This window comes from Eptesicus fuscus, chromosome 3 (assembly GCF_027574615.1).
Source record: "Eptesicus fuscus isolate TK198812 chromosome 3, DD_ASM_mEF_20220401, whole genome shotgun sequence".
Classification (NCBI taxonomy): domain Eukaryota; kingdom Metazoa; phylum Chordata; class Mammalia; order Chiroptera; family Vespertilionidae; genus Eptesicus; species Eptesicus fuscus.
Genome location: NC_072475.1, coordinates 42,875,666 through 42,899,323, shown reverse-complemented (window position 1 = coordinate 42,899,323; position 23,658 = coordinate 42,875,666). Strand labels below are relative to the sequence as shown.

At 41.0% G+C, this 23,658-nt stretch overlaps 1 protein-coding gene across 1 annotated transcript; it reads right to left on the bottom strand.

The window, feature by feature from the left end:
* Nucleotides 1–6,419: 6,419 nt before the first annotated feature.
* LOC103300655 (protein S100-A16-like) lies at nt 6,420–22,275 on the bottom strand. The gene is made up of 3 exons (XM_054711409.1): nt 22,166–22,275; nt 8,654–8,742; nt 6,420–6,932 (listed from the first exon to the last, which is right to left on the bottom strand). The coding sequence occupies exon 3, from the start codon at nt 6,905–6,907 to the stop codon at nt 6,596–6,598; it is 312 nt and encodes a 103-aa protein (XP_054567384.1). The 5' UTR covers nt 6,908–6,932; nt 8,654–8,742; nt 22,166–22,275; the 3' UTR covers nt 6,420–6,595.
* Between the last annotated feature and the right edge of the window lie 1,383 nt (nt 22,276–23,658).

The following is a 23,658-nucleotide window of genomic DNA, read 5'->3' as shown; positions in this document are numbered from 1 at the left end:
CATTGGTTCTTATGGTTCCTCCTGCCTTGTAAATACGGGTTCTCCCCAAAAGCCCCACCTTCAGCTACAATATAGTTTGCAATTTGGATAAATTGGACAACTTTCTCACAAAACTTACCAAAACTGAAAGAAATAAAAATTAAAAAAATGTGTGGTATCTTTTTAAGAAACTGTATTTGGCATTTAAATTTTCCAATATTCTAGGACATGGCAGAGTAACTAGTACTGGACTAGCCCTCCTGCTATAAATAACTATAAAACTAGACAACATGTATAAATAAATTTTTTTAAGATATTGGGACAACAGTTAGTAGAGAACTGTGATCCCTAAGAGGAGAATCACCCAAGTGAGCTCCATGAGTATCTGGCTTTTCTTTCTGAAGACATTTTCTAGACCACAGTACCGAGAGGTAGAGCCCAAGCAGAAAACAATGGACTCACTGAGCTGAAAGACAGAAATTAGATTTTAGGCCTGCTGAAGCAGCTGGAACTTGGTGAGGATGGTACTGGAAATGAGACAGCTACACAGAAAAAGAGCTTTAGACATCTGTATAGGAGTCCCCTTAAGTCTTTGACTGAATACTCTTGTGAGCATGGACAGATGAGCAAAGCATGGCAGAGAACAGCTAGTGAGGAGCTGGGAGCTGCGCAGAGATTACAGGGGACTAACAGCGGGAAACTCAGAAGTTCCAACCAGCCAGAGTGGCTGAACAATGTAAAATTCATTTGAGGCCTCAGAAAGGCCACATCTTAGGAGTAGTGCTATTCTAGCCCTAAAATAAGGAATACTCTAGACCAGTCCTAACAAAGCTTAAAACAAGCTTTGAAGAAAAAAAAAAAAAAATCAAAGTGATTCATCAGCAAATAGATTGCCTGCTAAAACAAACCTCAACAACCTCTACTAGTAAAGGAAAACCACATAATTCCAACAACATGGCACGTACAAGGTACAGCCTACAATTAAAAATCACTAGACAGGCAACAAAGTAGTAAAATGTGATTCAAAATCAGGGGGGCGGGGGGAATAGTTAGGAGAAACAAACCCAGACATGATAGAGATGTTGGGATTAATAGACATGGGCTTTAAAACAGCCATTATAAAAATGTTTAAAGGTTTAAAGGGAAAAACGAAACATAATGAGTAAACAAATGGGGAAATTCGGTAAATAAATGGAAACTATTAAAAGGGGTCAAATGCAAATTTTAGAATTGAAAAGTACACTATCAGAAATTAAAGTCTTCTTGACTGGCTTAAGGGAAGATTAGACACTAGAAAAAAATATTTGCAAACTTAAAGGCGGGGCAATAGAACTATCCAAAGTGAATCACAGAGGTACATTTTTTTCAATGGCAAAAAGATTAACAGAGCCTTCGTGACCTGTAGGACAATATTAAGCAGTCTACTATATACGTATATAGATGAAGTCCCAGAAGGAGAGGTAAGAGGTTGTAGCAGGAATAAAATATATTTGAAGAAATAATGGCTGAAACATTTCAGACATGGGAAAAACAAGTCGATAGACAGACAGTAATTGAATGTGTAACCCAAATCAGTATCACCAATGAAGGGCAAGCGAGCACTGTGTTCCTCTGAACGTGACGCCCTGGAAAGGACACAGTGTCACTTGTATAATGTCACTGCCCAGGGTGTGTAAGCTACATCCAATGTGGACAGAATTGCTTCCTAATGAGACGAGATCTTAAGTACACAGAATTACCTAGGGAATGTACTTGCCAAAAATGTTTAACCTGTTTAACATACACAGATAAATCCAGAGCATGGAACATTCCACAAGGTAGCTAGCCTAAGCTCTTCAAAAAGTCAGCACAATGAAAAACTGCCCCAAAAAGTGGTAAGGGGAAACTGTTCTAGGTTAAAAGAGAATAAGGAAACATAACTAACTGTAATACGTGACTCTTGATCCAATTCTGGATTTTACAAAATGCTACTAAAGTAAGTTTGGGCACAAATGGGGAGAATTAAATATGAACTGAGAATTAGGAGATATTATTGAATCAATGTTGTGTTTGGAGTGCAGTAATGATCTCGTGGTAGATAAGAGAATATTGTTATTCTAAATGGATATATATGCTGAAATATTTAGGAGTAAAATGTCATAATGTCTGCAATTACTTTCAAACGATTCAGGGGGAAAAAATCAGAAAGAGAGAAAGAAAGCAAATGTAGCAAAATGCTAATGATTGATGATTAGGGAAAGGGTGTACTCATATTCAGTACACTATTTTTTCAAGACTCAATGAATTCAATTTTAAAAATTTGAGAAAACTATAAATCAGGAAAAATTGCCCAGCCGGGTGTGGCTCAGCTGTTGAGCGTTGACCCAGGAACCAAGAGATCACCGGTTTGATTCCCAAGTTGCAGGCTCAACCCCCAGTAGGGGGCATGCAGGAGGCAGTCGAACAATGGTTCTCTCTCATCATCGATATTTCTATCTCCTTCTCCCTTTCTGAAATCAATAAAAATATTTTTTTAAAATAATAAATAATACAACAGGAAAAATGATCTTAGATAAGACTCGGGGAACAGTCCTAACCAGTTTGGCTCAGTGGATAGAGCATCGGCCTGCGGAGTGAAGGGTCACAGGTTTGATTCCAGTCAAGGGCATGTACCTTGGTTGCAGACACATCCCCAGTAGGGGGTGTGCAGGAGGCAGCTGATCAATGTTTCTCTCTCATTGATGTTTCTAACTCTCGATCCCTCTCCCTTCTTCTCTGTAAAAATATCAATAAAATATATTTTTTTAAAAAACTCACGGAACAAGAGAAAACTTAAAAATATGCATATAGTGTCTTCAGGGAAATTTGAGAAGCTAGTACAAGCATTAAAAAGCCAGAATGCTCTATAATCAGAAAATTCAATGAACAAGACAGCACTCTTAGAAATTAAAAATACGATCACTGAAAAAAACTTCAATAGAAGGATCAGTAGATCAGAAAATAGATCAAAGAGCATTTGAGATCCTGCTCCCTTGCCTATGTCATCAGTTTGGCTCAAATAAACTCTTATAAAAATTCAAAAATATATATTAAAAAGACAACAAAATAGAAAATGTAAGAGAAAAGATAAGAGCTGTAGAGGATCAATCCAGGACTCCAACATATGATTAATAGAAGTTCTAGAAACTGGGGACAAAAATATACTGGGGTGGGGGAAAAGGGTATATGCTCAAAAAATAAAACAAGAAAATTTCCTAGAGATGATGAACATTTGACTTCCATCAAGATCCCAAAAAAAAATGAACTGAAAATAATTCCATCAAGGTTTATTTACACTGTCATTGTGCACGTTCACGGTGCTGAGGATACAGAGATTGTCAAAAGATCCCATGTTAAAATAAATAAAGGAACCATCATTTAAAATGAAGTCAAGCTGAAACCGGTTTGGCTCAGTGGATAGAGTGTCGGCCTGCGGACTCAAGGGTCCCAGGTTCGATTCCGGTCAAGGGCATGTACCTTGGTTGCGGGCACATCCCCAGTAGGGGGTGTGCAGGAGGCAGCTGATCGATGTTTCTCTCTCATGTTTCTAGCTCTCTATCCCTCTCTCTTCCTCTCTGTAAAAAATCAATAAAATATATTTTTTTAAAAAATAAAATAAATAAAAATTAAAAAAAAATAAAATGAAGTCAAGAATCCCTAAAGGGGAGCCAGACCCCAAACAAGAGGACACACCACAGCAGAAGGAAGGAAGAATTTCTCCTTGTCCTGCAAAACACCTTAATGGTCACCAGAACTTCTTTTGCTGGTTGCCTTGGGTTTGAACTCCTGGTTACAGCCCAGCCAATGAGAAGCCGCCACCACCTTGGACTCTGCAGCAGCCCCTCCCATCTTCCACTGTTGCCCTGTAAAAGCATGCTCCCCTCCACTGTTTTACAGGCTTGCCTGTGGTTTACCATAGTTTGCTGGTCCTGAATTGCAGTTCCTCTACTATTCCCAAATAAACCCCTTTTGCTGGTAAAAAATAGATGGTTCGTTTGTTTTTGAAGGTTAACAAGAGATGTAAGCAAACACTCTGACTTGTCACCTGCAAAGGACCAAGAGTCAAGTGAGGTTCTGGACATTGTTACCAGACACTTGACTCTGGGAGACCCTCAAGGAGTACGTCTCGTAGCGGGAGGCCTTGGCCACCAGAGGCTGGGCCTCCCCCCAAGAAGGCCCTTATACTTTGCCCAAGACCATAGTTACTGGCACATCTGTCTTTTTCACTAGGAAGTGAGTTACCTGAGAATAAGAATGCCAACTTATTTATTTTATATCCCCCCCTCTCTTTATTTCTAAAGTCCTACAGGAAAGCGTCAAAGTTCCTTTAAATAAGCTCTAGTCAGTCTCCATCTCACTAGTTCCTTCTTGCCCATTTCCTCTCCCCTTCTTTCTCTCTTAGCTGTTCAAGCCAGAAGCATTGATGGAGACCTGTGTGCTAGGTGAGGGGTTATCAAATAAAGACCCGTCCTGGGTTCCAGGAGTTCACAGCTGTGAGGAGAGAGACTACATGCAGGCACTCCTGGGACCTTCCTCTCCAAATTGCAGCACAGAATCCAGGTAGACCTACGCAATCGTGTAATGCTAAGTGTTGTAAAACTTGAGTTAGACATGAATTAGATTTTCTGCTTATGTAGTTTAAACATTTAACTGGTTTTTACTTATGGAATTTTCTAAAGGGCCCATGGCTCCTGAGGGAAGAAAAGTTTCCTTCTTAATATTCTCAAAAGCAAAAGCAAATGAAGACCCTCCTTGAAGGTTTCCCGGGCAGACAAAACCAGGTAGTCATTAATTGAGCGTTAACTCCCAGTCACTGTGAAGCGCCTTCTCACTGTAGAAGCTGCTTTATTACAGTGTTCCTCGGCGTCTCATCCTATGTTTCGGTCTGAGTGCTCTGGGTTTGCAAACTCCTTGGTGTATACACAATAAGCTTTTACTAATTACTGCTTCATTGGTTTTACTTTGACTCTCTCTGAACCTTTGACAGTACAATGCAGGTAGAATCCATAGGTACCCTCCAACGGCTGTACCCACTACCCCTGTGAGTTGTTCCTTGAAAGGGGATGCCAAGGCATGCAGATGAAGTCTCATCCGCACCCCTGGGCCCGAGGTTAACAATGGGGAGTGGCCCAGAGACCCTGAATGCCTTGGAAGGGTGACTGGGAGCCTGAAACTCGTCACAAGCAGTAATCAGGTGCGCAACTCCCTCTAGTGGCTATCAGTGGAAGCTGCGGTGCTCTCAGCCCAGGAAATTCTTCCCACATACCCCACACACACACCCAGACCCTGGGCCACCTTTTCCGAGTCTGTCCTGTGGAAGAGGCACAGGCCACCGCCATTTATACAATGTCCCTGGGTCCGGGTGGAACTTGCGGTGTACTGGACTCTCCTTGGTTGTACCAGATCAGAGCTTTTGCTCGGGGCCTGTTCTGTGAAGGCAGCTTCTTCCTGCCCAGACCCTCTGGGCATCAAACCTTGATAATGAAGCTTAAGCTTCAGCACCCTCCCTTGCGCAAGTCCCTTCTAAGGCCAATGCAAAAAAAGTAAGGTTTTTAAAAATTATTTTTCCTAAAGAGCGTCCCACAAATTGTATAAGACACAAAGTTTATATCTGAGCCTCTTGGTAACATAGGGACCACTCAGACCGGAGCTCTCTGAACAGTTATTTGATTCAAATGTCCAGTCCCTAACCCCACTTCAACCCCGAACACCACACAGAGGACTTTGAGAGGCCAGTCTGGGCAAGGGTCAAGGACACAGGTTTGTAGATCATACAGACGTAGGTCTAAACCCTACTACTCAACTGTGCCTCTCTTTCTTCATCTGAAACATAGAGATGATAGCCCTGGCCAATTTGGCTTGGTGGTTGAAGTGTTGGTCCACTGACCGAGGGGTCGTAGGTTCAATTCCTGGTCAAGGGCCTGTACCTCGGTTTCAGGTTTGATACCCAGCACTGGTTGGGGCATGTGTAGGAGGCAACCAGGGTTTATGTGTCTCTCTCACATCAATGTCTCTCTCTCTCTCTCTCTCTCCCTTTTATTCTCTCTAAAAAAAATAGAGAGATGATCATTGTACATACTCTTTAGGTTGCTGTGAGAATAGAATCAGACAATGCATAGTAAGACTTCTGTTTGATGCTTGACCTGTAGGAGGCACTCCAAGAATAAAGGCTATGGGAAGATTTATAAATAGACTAGTGGCCCGGTGCACAAAATTCGTGCACATTAAAAGGGAATTAATTAGAGGAAATATCATTGTTCATTGTTTTTCAATTACAGTTGACAGAGGGCTCAGGGTGTATGTGGGGGAGATGTTGGAAAGGTAGATGGACTTCAGAAACTCTTGAGTTCCCCAAACAGTACCGAGGGCCTGGACGCCCAGGGCCTGCTGGCTCCAGGGACTGAAACCCTGAGGTAGGCACCCCCCAGAGTGAGATGTTCATAAAGAGACCCTGATATCACCCCCTCCCCCTGTTCAGCAATGATTAACAGAAGGTCTCGAGGGAGAAGTGAGGACAGAGCCTGGGTGGGCAGGAGGCTGAGAAGAGCATGAGGGGCCGGGCATTGGGGCAGTGCCATGAGGGGACGATGGGGGTACTTTAGCTGCTGCTCTGCTGCTCCTGCTCATGGATGAGGTTGGCGATGGGGCTGGTGATGCCTCCTATCAAGGTCCAGTACTCGTCAAAGCTGATGCGTCCATCGTGGTTGGCGTCCAAGTCCCGGATGAGCTTGTCAGCAGCCTTTCGGTTGCCCGTGTCCATCAGCATGTGGTTGAGCTCTTGCTGAAGCATCTTTCGGAAGCTGCTCTTGCTGATCTTGTTCTTGACCAGGCTGTACTTAGACACATATTTGTAGAAGTTTTCCACCAGAACTGCAACCGCCTTCTCTTGCTCTGTGTAGCAGTCCGCCATCTCACTGCCTCACTCCTCAAGGGGCCTGGGCACCATGAGAATCACAGGTGAGAATAAACCCCACAGGCCAAACCTCCTCCCGCACATACACCCTGGGCTCTCTGTCAACTATAATTGAAAAATAATGCAAAATGATCAAAAAAAAATTTTTTTTAATTTAAGCCCCGTCGGTTCTATCTACTTCTACCCTGCAGGGACAGGGGGACCAAGGCTCCTAGCAAAGACCCACGCCTGGGGAGGGAAGAAATCCAAGTGCAGTTTCCAGCAACCAGGCAGCTAAAGAAATATGGAATATGGTGGGAACACAGAGGTAGATGCAGGTTACTGCTAATGTTTTAGTTCTTAAAACTCGTAGCGAGCAGGGATATCTAATGAATAACACTAAAATCGTTGGTCTTGCTGGGATTGACTCTGGGGAAAACAAAGAAAAGACCTGTATCTGGTTGGTGGGAGAAGAAGAGAAAGAGTCACCATGAAATGTGGGATGCAATTGATCACCGCGATGTTGAAGAGGAAGAGACTTGCAGCTGAGAGCGAACCTGAAATTGTCAGCCTCCGGGAGTTCACAGAAATTTTCATGAAGCCTTCAAACTTCTCCCAGAAGGAGGAGAGAAGGTGCAAATAAAACTATGATGTCAGCTGACACATTACATAGATGAAATGAAGTCCAGCTAAAGCATCCCCTATAGAAATACGTATCCCTTGGTACAATGGGGGAGCCCCCTTCTACTGGCACGAACTTGTTCTATGAGATGAATCAGCACAACGTTTGGAAGTGTGGAGAGGCAGAGAGAAGGCAGGTGATGCCTGTCATAAATATGGAGAAAGGATCCCAAATTGATCCCATTTTCTATGATCCCCACTAGTGAAGCAGCTGCAATCCCACAATGGATTATGTGATCAAGGGATTGGAAAGCTTCAAGAAGCATCGAGAGGTTTTCCAATATGGCAGACAAGTTGAGCTGTAGTTTGAAGCTATCACTGAACATCACCTAAAGAAGCCGTGTTCCTGAGCATAGAAAACAGGTCCTACGGGGCTGAAGGGCAAGTGGTTAAGATAGAAAAGGTGAGCAATGGAAGGAACGGGAAATGGGAAGGGTCTGGGATGGGACTCCCAGACTCATCCTGGGATGGCAGACTCCAGATGTTGGAAGACAAAAGATTCCTCATCCTTCAACAGCTGGAACCAGACCAGCCCCAGCTTATCTTCCCAGGGGAGAGGCCCAGCCCCGAGATCTAATCCAGGCAGACTTTCCAGAACCCTGTTGGTGAGCACATCTCTATACCTACTGACAAAGGCAAGAAGGTAAACAGATGCGGGAGAGACACACAGAGCACAGGCCTCCAGCTAGCCTTCTGGGAGGTGAATTTACACAGGTCGGTCCTGTGTACTATACCGTTGATGGCCCTGTGAACAACTTGTGGTTTTCTCTACACATGTGTGCTCTCACCCAGCTCAGCAGGAATCTGGCCACACAGACATATGACTCACACCAGTGGATTTCTTGTGTTTCTTTGAGACTTAAAAGAATGTCAACTTCATTATAAAAGAACTTCACTCTTAAATATTATAATTGAGATGTCATTTCATTGTGCCATTTCCATGGAGGAAAAAATAATATTTATTCACTTTTTTATGATCACAAAAGTAATAAAATTCATTGGAAAACAGCTAAAAACTCAGATATGTATGAAGAAGAAAATTAATATTGCTCATAAGTTGACCATTCATTCACTAACACTTACTGAGCTCAGTCCTTCTCAATGCCTGGTCTGCTCTGGGCTGCAGAGATTAACGGAACCGGCAGAGCCTTTGTTCTTGTGCTGTTTACATGCTGATGGTGAAGCAGACAAGAGACGATTCAATTAGCATAAAATATGCCTGGTCATCACAAATAGCATGAAGAAGAATAAGCAGGGCAAGGGGGACAGGGAGACGAACAGGAGGGGCAATTTTGCCCAGAAAGAAGCATAGTGAATTTTGGGGATTTTTTTCCTTCTGCTCTTTTAACTATCCATCAACGTTTTTATTATCAGTTGAAACTTTTCACATGAAACTTTAAAAAAACAAACATACTTTCTCTGTCTGACTTATTTCACTTAGCATAATACCCTCTAGGTCCATCCATGTTGTCACAAATGGCAAGATTTCATTCTTTTTTATTGCTGAGTAATAGTTCATTTTAAATATATATATATATATATATCACATCTTCTTTGTCCATCTATCAATGGACATGACAAATACCATATGATTTCACTTGTATGTGGAATTAAAAAACAAAACAAAAACAGACCCATAGAAACAAATCAAACTGATGGTTCCTAGAGGGGAGGGGTAGGAGGGGGATAGGTGAAAAAGATGAAGGGGAATAGTCAGCGATATTGTGATAACTATGTACTGTGACAGTTGGTTACTAGACTTGTGAAATCACATCGTAAGGTATATAAATGTTGTACATCTGAAACTGTATACAGTATTGTATGTCAACTGTACTTAAATAAATAAACAAATAAACATATTTTATTTAAAACATAATTTTGCAGAAAACCTGGAACATATGGAAAAGTAGCAAGAAGACAAATCTCTCATAATAGTACCACAATAGGATAATCTTGCTAAACTCATATAGTATTTATACATTGAATCTTGCTTTTCCTTCTCTTAACTCTCCCTCATAAACATTGCCCCATGAGGGTCAGAGTTTTGAGAGAAAGTACCAGAAGCCACGATTTCTCTTCTATGTGGGAAAAGGCCTTCAGAGACGCCCAGGTGCCCTGCTCCCCGGCTGGGAGAGGAAGAGAGGGATAGAAACATCAATGAGAGAGAATCATCGACCAGCTGACTCCTGCACTCCCCACACTGGGGATTGAGCCCGCCACCCGGGCATGCGCCATGACTGGGAATACAAACTGTGACCACCTGGTTCAGCGGTCAACGCTCAACCACTGAGCCACCGACCGGGCCTTGGTAGCTTCTTAAAAAGTTAAAACTACATCTACTATACGACCAAACCATTCCATTTCTAGGTAGCTACCCAAGAGAAAAGAAAGCACATGCCCATCCAAAGACTTGTATACAAATATTTCCAGCAAATTTATTTATGATAGCTAAAAACTGGAAATAACCCAAATGCCTTTCAAGAGATGAAAAGATAAACAAATTGTGGTTTAAGATAGAGTACTATTAACCCCTAAGATAGAGTACTATTCTGCAATGAAAAGAAACGAACTATTAACACACACAACAGCATGAATAAAATTCAAAGTAATAATGCTAATTAAATAAGTCAGATAGAAAAAGAGTATATATTGTATGATTTCATGTATATAAAATTTTAGAAAATTCAAGCTTCTTGGTAGTTCTAGAAAGCAGACCCATGATTGTCTAGGCCAGTGATGGCGAACCTATGACACGTGTGTCAGCACTGACACGCGTAGCCATTTCTGATGACACGCGGCCGCTGAGGCGGTCGCATGCCGAGGATAAAACATTTGCGAAATAATGTTTTTTCCTCAAAGCGACACACTACCCGAGTGATGCTCAGTTTTTTGGCGAAGTTTGACACAACAAGCTCAAAAGGTTGCCCATCACTGGTCTAGGCACAGAGGGTAAGGGAGAAAAGACTTACAAAGGGACAAAAGGAAACTTTTGGGACTAATAGATACATTCGTTATCTTGATAATGTTGATGGTGCCAAAACTTATCAAATTGTACACTTTAAATACAAGGTTTATTGAATATCAATTATACCTTTTAATAAAGGTATAAATAAATATCTCAATAAAGCGTTTAGGGGAAAAAAAAAAAAACAGCAAATGTCCACTATAACTCTCCCCCTTTTCTCTTGGGAGCCTGTATTTGGGGCCTTGCTTTATTTCCCCTTTTTCTGCCTTCTCTGTCTCTCCTTTAATTTCATAATCTTCCTAAATTAGGCAAGACTCTCCTCTCAGGACTGGGCAGTACGGTCATTCTCCCATAGCAATGAGATGAAAATATTAGGACACAAGTAATCAGAATCCAATTACAAAGTTAATTCACCCTGTATTTCCTCTTATGGTGCCAAACAGTACCCAGATATTAATCACACTGATTTGGCCCTATGTCAGGGGTCCAATTTCTGTGCTAGTCTAGGCAGGTGTGGTTCTCAGAGCTGAGGTGGCTCTCCTGGCAGCAGACTAAACAGAGAGGAGTCTTTTCTGGAGAGCATGGCCTCTGAGCAGCAGCCATATACTTATTCCAAGGGCAGAAGTTGTTACTACATGTTTTACTACTTTCCCGAGAACAAAAATCATGACACCTCATTGTACATTTCTTTTTTTTTTCTTTTTTATTTATTTTTTTTGTGTGTATTAATCCTCACCTGAGGATATTTTTCCATTGATGTTTAGAGTGGAAAGGAGAGTAAGAGATAGAGAAAGAGAAAAATCGATGTGAAAGAGATACATCCATTGGTTGCCTCCCACATGCACCCCAACCAGGGCCAGGGACCAAGCCTGCAACTGAGGTATGTGCTCTTGACCGGAATTGAACATGGGACCCTTCAGTCCATAGGCTGATGCTCTATCCACTGAGCCAAACCAGTTAGGGCTAATTGTACATTTCTTGAATTATTCAATGACAAAGTGGGAAAATGTCCCTCAGTCATAAAGAGAAAACTAAAAAGCAAACCACGGTGGCTTTAAAACAAAGATGGATTTATGACAGGGAATTACAAGTATTTACAATATACCTCTGGCTGTGTACATTGTAAGTAGAAACAATAATCAAGTCTGTTAATTCCATCTGCTTCCCATAAAAGGGAAAAATTCCTTACATGTAGGTATCAGGAAGCCTCCAGTTAATGGAGGGGTTTTCTCCCCAGAGTCTAGCAGAATCCCCTCCCGGTGGTGTTTTGCCTTCTGCAAGCTTCACTTCTTCCACTGCTGTGACAGAAAGTGCTCGCTGTCTGCCTCAGCTTCCTTCTCATCACCCGGCCCTGAACTCGGCTCCATTTGGCTTTGGCCCCATCCCTCCAGTGAGGCAGCTCCCAAAAGCCACCAGCAGCCTCAGTGTTGTTTTCCTGACCTTGTTTTAGGGCTCGTCCTCTCACCTCGCACACTCTTTATCCTTCTTCTCCCCTCTGCCCTTCTCCAAGTCTCCCGCTACCTCTCTAACCACTCTCTTCCATTGGTTCCTCATTTTATCCCAACCTCTTAAGTGTAGGTAATTCCCTAAATTCTATACTTGGCTGGCTTTTCCTCTCTCTGTGCACAAGCTGTCTCTGAATATCTTTTATCCTCCCATGCTTCGAGTTTCCTTTTATTCTTATGACTCCTAAATCTACGTCGTTAGTTAGCCCTAACCTCTCTCTTCACGCTTGAGATTCATGGATGGTGGCCTGTATGGCTCAGCTGGTTGAGCGTTGTCCCATGCACCGAAAAGTCGAGGTTTGATTCCCAGTGAGGGCACATACCCAGGTTGCCGGTTCCATCCCTGGTCGGGGTCCATGCAGGAAGCAACTGATCAATGTTTCTTTCTCACATCCATGTCTCTCTCTCTCTCTCTCTCTCTCTCTCTCTCTCTGTCTGTCTCCCTCTCCCTTCCTCTCACTCTTAAAAAAATCAATAAAGCCGAAACCGGTTTGGCTCAGTGGATAGAGCGTCGGCCTGCGAACTCAAGGGTCCCAGGTTCTATTCCGGTCAAGGGCATGTACCTTGGTTGCGGGCACATCCCCAGTAGGGGTTGTGCAAGAGGCAGCTGATCGATGTTTCTCTCTCATCGATGTTTCTAACTCTCTGTCCCTCTCTCCCTCTCTGTAAAAAATCAATAAAATATATATTTTAAAAAATCAATAAAAACATTTTTAAAAAGAACAACACTTTTTAAAAATATATATATACATTTCTAACAAATAAAAGAAAAAAAATTTTTAATCTGCAATTCAAAATTATGCAGGGGTCCCCTTGCTAGATCAGAAACTGTGGAGAATTCCTAAAGATGAAATGCTGATAAAATAATGATGGGACTGGACTAGAGAAAGAAAACAGTCCCGTGGGAGAGCACCATGCCCAGAGGAAGGAGCGCCCTGAGAGCTGGACCGGACCAAGGAAATTCAAAGGAGAACCACCAAGAGGAGCAGCATTTGGTCTCTGTAAACAGCCCTGTCACATAAACACAAACCCCCAGCCAGTTAGAGAGACCTGGGACATTCCCTCCGGACAACACAGTAGATGTGGGCTTGGCTCCGTGCTTGCTTCAGACAAGGCAGTGTACCATGCATACCAGAAACTGGGGCTCCCACACCCACAAGACCAGCCTCTGCCCTACCCTCCTTCCAACTGCCCACCCTTCCCCTGCCCCACACTCACGCCCAGGCCACGCCTTCTCCAAGCAAGTAGCACAAACAGATGCTAGAGAGTCTAATGAGGCAAATCTCTCAACTACAACAATGGACACTGTCAGCAATCAGCAAAGTTCTGAGGAAGGCCAACACCATGAAAGAAGTAGAGCAGACATTTAAAAAGAATGTACAGAGGCAACGTATAATCATAGCAAGACCTAAACATAATCCAAGTCCTCAGAGGAATAAGTGAGAGTTGGCATCCAAGAATAGGCAGTTTTGATGAAAAGGGCCAATGAGAACTCTTGAAAATAAGAAATTAAACAGATGAGCTATAACAAAATAATTACAGTTTATACGTATTATTGAGCTGTAAAACTGAACTGAGGGATTCTTCTGAAATGTAACACAAGGAAAGGAAAATATGAATTAATGTTTTTAAGAAATGTGGAAAGTGGGTCCAAGATGGCAGCCTAGGAAGACCCCAAAATTACCTGCTCCCATGGACACTCCAAATATACATCTATATCCAGAGCAATTCCTCCTAAAGAACAACTGATGGCTGAGTGAACAGCTTCTACTCAACAAACGAGAGAAGGACCACATACGGAAGGATAGGAGAGATGGAGAGGTGGAAACTAAGGAAACCCTTCCTCAATGGGTGACCTGCAGTAGGGAGGGATAACACTGAGGGGTCTGCAAGGGCAGACTTGGCTGCTCTGGGGCACAGAAACAAAATATTTATTTAAAGGACACCTAAACTGTATGTGAAAACAACCCATTTACTAACCCAAAAGAGCCTGCCAAGCAGGTGGGGAACTGTAGAAAGTTTTCGGGATCTGCAGCAATTGGAGATGCTGGTGAGTTCCATTGTTCACATTCCCCCTCCACCTAGATAGCATGGGCAAGAGCTCAGGGCAAGCACTCTAGCCACCTCCACAGCACTCCTGAGCTGCTCCAGGCAGTGCCTGCTGCAGCCCCAGCCAGCCAGCCACATGCTCCAGGACACCTTAACCAGTGCTTTCTGTAGCTCTGGCTGGCTAGCCTCCTGGGTGTCCCATGTGCCACACTTGCCAGATTTGGTTCCAGCCAGCCTGCCAAAAACACCCAACACACACAGTCTACACAGAGGTCATTCCTACATAAGACCACTTCTTCAAGATCAAGAGAGATAGATAACCTGGCTGGCGTGGCTCAGTGGTTGAACATGGACCTATGAATCAGGAGGTCACGGTTCGATTCCCAGTCAGGGCACATGCCTGGTTGCTGGCTCGATCCCCAGTGTGGGGAGTGCAAGAGGTAGTTGATCAATGATTCTCTCTCATCATTGATGTCTCTTTCTCTCCCTTTCCCTTCCTCTCTGAAACCAATATAAATATATATATATATATATATATATATATATATATATATTAAAAAGAGAGATAGCTGTTTTATGTAATTTATAAAAACAAACACAAAAAGTCAAATAGAATGAGAAGACAGAGGAATATTTTCCAAACGAAGTAACAATAATTAATTAATTAATTAATTAATCAGAAAAAAAAAAAACCCTAATGAAATGGAAATAAATAATTTGCCTGATAAAGAATTCAAAGTAGCCCTAACTGGTTTGGCTCAGTGAATAGAGCATCGGCCTGTGAACTGAAGGGTCCCAGGTTTGATTCCAGTCAAGGGCATATACCTTGGTTGCGGGTACATCCCCAGTAGGGGTGTGCAGGAGGCAGCTGATCACTGTTTCTCTCTCATCGAAGTTTCTAACTTTCTATCCCTCTCCCTTCCTCTCTGTAAAAAAATCAATAAAATATTTTTTAAAAGAGAAAAAAAGAATTCAAAGTAGCATTCAAAAGAAGTTTGCCAAACTTGGGAGAACAATAGAGGAATTCAGTGAGAACTTCAACAAAGAGTTAGAAAAGATAATAAAGAACCAATCAAAGCTGAAGAATACAGTAACTGAAATGAAAAATATACTAGAAGCATATAGATTAATGAAATGAAACAGAAACCCCAGAAATCAACCTATGCCTATATGATCAATTAATATTTGCCAAAGGAGGCAAGAGCATACAATGGAGTAAAGACAGTCTCTTCAATAAATACTGTTGGGGAAATTGGACAGGTACATGCAAAAAAATGAAACTAGACCACCAACTTAAACCATACACAAGAAGAAACTCAAAATTGATAAAAGACTTAAATGTAAGTTGTAAAACCATAAAATCCTGGAAGAAAACATAAGCAGTAAAATCTCAGACATCTCACATAGCAGAATATTTGCCAATACATCTCCTAGGGCAGTGATGGGCAACCTTTTGAGCTTGGTGTGTTAAACTTTGCCAAAAAACTGAGCATAACTCGGGTAGTATGTCACTTTGAGGAAAAAACATTATTTCGCAAATGTTTCATCCTCAGGAGCAGCAAATGTTTCATCCTCGGCATGTGGCCACCTCAGCGGCCGTGTGTCATCAGAAATGGCTACACGTGTCAGTGCTGACACGCGTGTCATAGGTTCGCCATCACTGTCCTAGGGCAAGAGAAACACAAGAAAAAATAAACAAATTGGACTACATCAAACTAAAAAGTTTCTGCACAGCAGAAGAAACCATCCACAAAATGAAAAGGGAACCCACTGTATGGGAGAACATATTTGCCAGTGATACATCTTATGAGTTAATTTCCAAAATATATAAAGAACTCATACAACTCAACAAAAGGAAGACAAACAATCTAATTTAAAAATGGTCAAAAAACTTGAATAGACACTTCTCCAAAGAGGATATACAGATGCCCAATAGACATTAAAAAAAAATGCTCGATGTCACTAATCATCAGAGAGATGCAAATTAAAACTACAATGAGGTATTACCTCACATCTGCCAGAATGCTACCATCAACAAATTAACAAATGACAAGTGCTAGTGAGGATGTGGGGAAAGGGAACCCTAGTGCACTGCTGGTGGGAATGCAGATTGGTACAGTCACTATGAAAAACAGCATGGAGAGTCCTCAAAAAATTAAGAATGGAACTGCCATTTGACCCAGCAATCCCACTTCTGGGAATATATCCTAAGAATCTTGAAATACCAATCAGAAAGAATATATGCACCCCTATGTTCATAGCAGTATTATTTATACCGGATAAGGTCTGGAAACAGTCCAAGTGCCCATCAGTAGCTAAGTGGATAAAAAAATAAAAAGCTGTGGTACATTTACACAATGGAATACTCTGCAACTATAAAAAAGGATTGTTGGGGAGCACAAGAGACTTGGTTGGAAAGTTGTAAGGAGGATATTCCCAGAAAAGGAAAGTGAATGGACGGCTGCCTGCCCTGTTTATCAGAATTCCAACTTAGGGGAGACTTAGGAGAGTGTTCGAAGGCGGCGCCCCTAATTATTCCTTGACCTTCCCAAACAAGTCTGTGCACATGCAGACCCCCAGGTGTTTACTGCAATCCTTATGCTTGGATGCCCTTGCCTAAAGGAAAATGTAAACACATGTGTCCTCCCAAGATTACTCACCCTACTGATTGTATCTAAAGATAAAAATTCCAATAAAAGCCTAACGAGACAGGCAATCCAGGCTGCTTGGACCCTTGAGCCAGGCAAGCCCCTTAACTCTCTCCCCGCACAGTGAAATTGTGTCGGAGTAATCTGTTCATCCATTGTTCAGGGGCTGCTGGTCAGCTCCCGCAAAGGATCTCTTACTTTTTGAAACAGCATGGATGGACCTGAAGATTATTATGCTAAGTGAGATAAGCCAGTCAGAGAGAGACAGCATCACATGATCTCACTATATGTGGAATCTAATAAACAAAATGAACTGATGAACAAATAGGTCCAGAGACATGGAAACATGTAATATACTGACAGATCTCAGAGGGAAGGGATTAGGGAAGGGGGGAGGGAGAGGGGAAGAAGGGAAGAAGAAGAGGACAGGAAGAGATTAACCAAAGAACTTATATGAATATATGCATAACCCATGGATACAAACAATAGTGCAGTGAAGGGAGCTGAGAGGAGTGGGGAACATCTCTAATATCCTCAAAAATAAATTTTTAAAAATACACTAGAAGAAATCAACTGCAGATTAGATAATACAAAAGAACAGATTAGGAGCCTAGAAGATGGAAAAGTTTTAATCGCCTAATCAGAACAGCAAAAAGAAAAAAAAAGAACTTTAAAAAATGAGGATACTTTAAGGAACCTCTGGGACAACATCAAGCACATTAGCATTTGCATTATGTGGATCCCAGAAAAAGAAGACAGAGAGAAAGGTGCAAAAAATGTATTTGAAGAAATAATAGCTGAAAACTTTTCTAACTGGGGAAGGAAAAGAGACATCTAAGACAAGGAAGCAAAGAGAGTTCCAAAAGATGAACCCAAAGAAAACCACAGCAAGACAGATTGTAATTAAAATAACAAGTGTTAAAGATAAAAAGAGAATCTTGAAGGCAGTAAGAGAAAAACACCTTGCCACATACAAGGTAACCGTCATAAAGCTAACAGCTGATTTCTCTGCAGAAACTTTACTGGCCAGAAGAGAGTGACAGGATATATTTAAAGTGCTGAAAGAAAAGAACATACAATCTAAAGTGCTCTGTCTGGCAAGGTTATTATTCGGAATTGGAGAGATAGTTTCCCAGACAAGCAAAAACTGAAGGAGTTCATCACCACTAACCTGGCATTACAAGAAAAGTTGAAGGTCTTCTTTAAGTGGAAAAAAAAAAAAAAGGCCATAACCAGAAATTTAAAAATATACAAAAGAAAAAACCTCATATGTTAAGGCAAAAATATAGTAAAGGCAGTGGATAAGCCACTGAAAAAGCTAATATAAAGGTTAAAAGATAAAAGCAGCAGAATCAAACATAAATACAATAAGTACTTAGGGAATGCACAAAACGAAAAGATCTAAAATATTACATCAACCAGAGACATAGAAGCATGGAACAGACTGTGGAATCTCAGAGGGAAGGTGAGGGTGGGTGGGTGGGTAAATGGGAAGAGATCAACCCCAAAACTTGTATACGTATATGTATAACCCATAGGGTGGTGAAGGCCTGGGGTGGGGGACTGGGGCAGGCTACAAGAGTTCAATGAGGGAAAAGTGGGGACATATGTAATACTTTTAACAATAAAGATTTTTTTAAAAAATAAAATATTACATCAAAACAAAGTGTGGAGAGGGAGTAAAAATAGAGCATTTTAAATATACATTCAAACCTAAATGCCTATTAACTTAAAATAGACGGCCACATATGGAGGTCAATATACATAAACCTCATGGTAACCACAAACTAAAAATCTACAAAAGATACACGAAAAGTAAAGAGAAAGGAACACAAACATAACACTAAAGAAAAACAGCAAACTACAAGGAAAGAGACCAAGAGAAGAAAGGAACAGAGAACTACCAAATCAATCAGAAAACATTCACGAAAGGACAATACATACATCCCTAACAACAATTACTTTAAATGTACATGGACTAAATGCTCTAATCAAAAGACATGGGTAGCTGAGTTGCTTTTTTATTTTTTTATATATTTTTATTGATTTCAGAGAGGAAGGGAAAGGGAGGGAGAGAAACATCAATGATGAGAGAGAATCATCAATCAGCTGCCTGATGCACACCCGCTAACTGGGGACTGAGTCCACAACCCAGGCATGTGCCCTAGACCGGAATTGAAGCTGGGACCCTTCAGTCTGCAGGCTGACCCTCTATCCACTGAGCCAAACCAGCTAGAGTCTGAGTGAAATTTTTTTTTTAAATATATTTTATTGATTTTTTACAGAGAGGAAGAGAGAGGGATAGAGAGTTAGAAACATCGATGAGAGAGAAACATCGATCAGCTGCCTCTTGCACACCCCCTACTGGGGATGTGCCCCCAACCAAGGTACATGCCCTTGACCGGAATCGAACCCGGGACCCTTGAGTCCGCAGGCTGACACTCTATCCACTGAGCCAAACCGGTTTCGGCAAAATTTTTAAAAAGACATCTATATGTTGACCTCAAGAGACTCACTTTACATCAAAAGACACCCATAGACTGAAAGTGAAGGGATGGGAAAAGATATTTCATGCAAATAGAAACCACACAATAAAAGAAAACTGGGGTAGCAATACTCATATCAGGAAAAATTGACTTTAAAAGTATCTTTTTATTGATTTTTTTTTAAGAGAGAGAGGAAGGGAGAGGGAGAGGGAGAGAGAGAAACATCAGTTAGAGAGAAACATCCATCAGCTGCCTCCTGCACGCCTCTTACAGGGGATCAATCTCCCAACCTTCGAATGTACCCTGACCGGGAATAGAACCAGTGACCTCTTAGTTCATGGGTCAATGTTCAACCAATGAGCCACACCATGGCCAGGCAGGAAAAATAGACTTTAAAACAAAGACTGTAAAAAGAGACACAGAAAGTCATTACATAATAATAAAAGGGTCAACCCAAGAAGGGGATATAACATTCATAAAAATGAGCACATAAATATATTAAGCAAATGTTAACAGATATAAAGGGAGAAATTGACATATTAGGTCAATTTAATACCCCACTTATACCAATGAATAGATCATCCAGGTAAAAAAAAAATAATGAGGAAATATTGGCCTTAATACATTAGACCACATGAAATTAATAGATATTTACAGAATATTTTCAAAAGCTGTAGAATACATATTCTTGTCAAGTACATATGGAACATTCTCCAGGGTGGACCACATGTTAGGCCACAAAACAAGTCTCAATAAATTCAGGAAGATTGAAATCATATCAAGTATCTTTTTCAACCACACCGTATGAAACTAGAAATCCTATATAATAAAACTCTAATATGCAAATCGACTGACCGGAGGAACGACCGGTTGCTATGACGTGCACTAATCACCAGGGGGCAAACACTCAATGCAGGAGCTGCCCCCTGGTGGTTAGTGCACTCCCACAGGGGGGAGCACCGCTCAGCCAGAAGCCAGGCTCACAGCTGGAGAGCGCAGTGGCAGTGGTGGGAGCATCTCCCGCCTCCACTGCAGGCAGGCAGTAAGGAGCGAGGGGTCCCGGACTGCGAGAGGGTGCAGGCCAGGCTGAGGGACCCACCCCCCAGTGCACAAAATTTCATGCACTGGGCCTCTAGTCAAGTATAAGAAGAAAACTGGAAAAAACACAAACATGTGGAGACTAAACAACATATTACTAAACAACCAATCAGGCAAAGAGGAAATTAAAAACTATCTTGAAACAAATTAAAACGAAAACACAACTCTCCAAAATTTATGGGATGCAGCAAAAGCAGTTCTAAAGAGGAAGTTCTTAGCAATACAGGTCTCAAGAAACAAGAAAAATCCCAAATAAACAATCTACTTTACATCAAAAGGAAGTAGAAGAAAAGAATAAACAAAACCCAAAGTTAGTAGGAGGAAGGAAATAATAATGATCAGAGTAGAAATAAATAAAATAGAGACAAAAAAAAACACAATAGAAAAGATCAATGAAACTAACAACTAGTTCTTTTTTTTTTTTATTCTTTTTTTTTAAATATATTTTATTGATTTTTTACAGAGAGGAAGGGAGAGGGATAGAGAGTTAGAAACATTGATGAGAGAGAAACATCAATCAGCTGCCTCCTGCACACCCCCATTGGGGATGTGCCCGCAACCAAGGTACGTGCCCTTGACCAGAATCGAACCTGGGACCCTTGAGTCCGCAGGCCGACGCTCTATCCACTGAGCCAAACCGGTTTCAGCACAACTGGTTCTTTAAAATAATAAACAAAATTGATAAACCTTCAGCCAGACTCATCAAGATAAAAGAGGGAGAGCCAAATAAATAAAATCAGAAATGAAAGAGGAAAGATTGCAACTGACACCACAGAAATACAAAGGATCATAAAAGAATACTATGAACAATTATATTCCAATAAATTGGACAACCAAGAAGAAATAAATAAATTCCTAGAAATGTACAACCTTCAAGACTGAACCAGGAAGAAACAGAAAATCTGAACAGACTTAATAGTAGTAATGAAATTGAATCAGTAATCAGTAATAATAAAATAAAATTAAAAACTCCCGACAAACAAAAGTGCAGGACCAGATGGCTTCACAGTTGAATTCTACCAAACATTTAAGGAAGAATTAATACCTATCCTTCTCAGACAATTCAAAAATTAAGAGGCAGAAACACTTCCGAATGACGCTAGCATTACCTGATATCAAAACACTACAAAAAAAAATTATAGGCCAATATTCTTGATGAACAGAGATGCAAAAATTCTCAACAAAACATTAGCATATCAATTTCAACAATACATTAAAATGGTCATACACCATGACCAAGTGGAATTTATTCCAGGGATGCAAGGATGATTCAATAGCCACAAATTCATCAATGTGATAAACCACATTAACAAAGCCATGGATAAAAATCATATGATAATCTCCCTAGATGCAGAAAAAGCATTTGACAAAATTCAACATTCATTTACGATAAAAACTGTCAACAAAGTGGCAGGTTTTTTTTTAATATTACACCTCAATGTAACAAAGGTCATATTTGACACACCCATAGCTAACATCAGACTCAACGGTGAGAGCTCAAAGCTTTCCCTCTAAGATTAAGAACAAGACAAGGATGCCCACTGTCACCACTTTTGTTTATTATAGTATTGGAAGTCCTAGTCACAGCAATTGGACAAGAAAAAAAATAAAATAAAAGGCATTCAAATTGCATAGCAATCAGACAAGATGACATACTATAGGTAAAAAATCCTAAAGACCCTACCAAAAACTATTAGGACAAATAAATAAATGCAGTCAAATTACAGAATATAAAAATCAACATTCAGATATCCGTTGCATTTTTATACACTAATCACGAGCTATCAGAAAAAGAGATGAGGAAAACAAACACATTTACAGTGACATCAAAAAGAATAAAATACCTAGGAATAAATGTAACCAAGGAGGTAAAAGCCCTGTGCAGTCAAATCTCGGTTCTCAAATGTCTCCCATCTGGAACAGTTCAGTTCTCGACCTAGTTGTTCATCGAAAAACGTCTCGGTTGTTGAACAAAACTTCAGTTCTGGACCCAACAACCTTTTCATGCTGATACCTGCATAATGAGTCATGCATCTCTCAGGTGACGAACAAAGGAGAGAATGCAGGAGTGTGAGTTTAGTTTACCGCTAAACCTGACGTTGTTAATGTCTCAGGGAATTGTACCGTGAATATTGATTGAGAAATATCACTATGACAAAGAAGTAACAAACCTTGCAATAAACTTGTTCAATGACAATGCAGTATTTCACTTCAGGCAAGTGTTAAAATGCAGGCAAAATCCCAACAAAGAACAAGTGTTGGTGAGGATGTAAAGAAAAGGGAACCCTTGTGCTCTGTTGATGAGAGTGTAACTGGTGCAGCCACTATGGAAAACAGTTTAAAACAGAACTACCATGCAACCCAGCAATTCTACTTTGGGGCATTTATCTGAAGAAAAAGAAAAAAAAAATATTTTTAAAAGTTATATGCACTCCTATGTTTAGGTCTGATCAAACCCCACCCCCCAGAACTGACCTTTAGGCCACTTCACAATGGACATTCTACTTGCTTAGACCACATTCCACTTGCTAAGACCATTATCTATCCCCTCTGGAGTTTCCCAGAATCCCGACCCTCACAAAGAATTCTCCGCCCAGAAAAAGCCCGCCTAGAGTCCTTTAGAAACCTCTGACTCCCTGTCTTTGGGTGCTAGCACCATTTTGGGGCCCAACCCATGTGGTATCCAGATGACCTAATAAATTTATAATCCCTTACCACTTTGGCTCCTTGCGTTCCTCCTTCCATGACCCTAACACTATGTTTATTGCAGCACTATTTATAATAGCTAAGATATGGAAGTAACCTAAGAGTCCATCAACGGATAAAGGTGTAATATGTGTGGGGTGGATGTGGGTGTAAAGAATGGAATATTACTCAGCCATTAAAAAGAATGAAATCTTGCCATTTGCAACAAAGTGAATGGACCTAGAGGGTATTATGCTAAGTAAAATGAGTCAGACAGAAAGACAAACATCATATGACTTCACTCATATATAGAATCTAGAAAAACAACACAAACGAACAAACAAAACAAGTGCACAGGGCTCTCATAGTTACAGAGAATAAACTGATGGTCGCCTGAAAAGGAAGGATGTCAGGGGATGGGTGAACAGGTGAATGGGATTAAGAGGTATAAACTTCCAGTTAGTAAATAAATAAAGCATGGGAGTGTGATCTGCAGCACGGGGACTATCGTCAATAATATGGTGATAACGTGGTATGTAACAGACAGTTTACCAGATTTATTGTGTTAGTCACATTATAAGGTATATAAAAATTACTATGTTGTACACCTAAAACCAATATAATATTGTATGTCAACTATACTTATTTTTAA

Coding starts and splice junctions, on each gene's coding strand:
- LOC103300655 (XM_054711409.1), bottom strand. CDS start 6,907: ATGGCGGACTGCTACACAGAGCAAGAGAAGGCGGTTGCAGTTCTGGTG.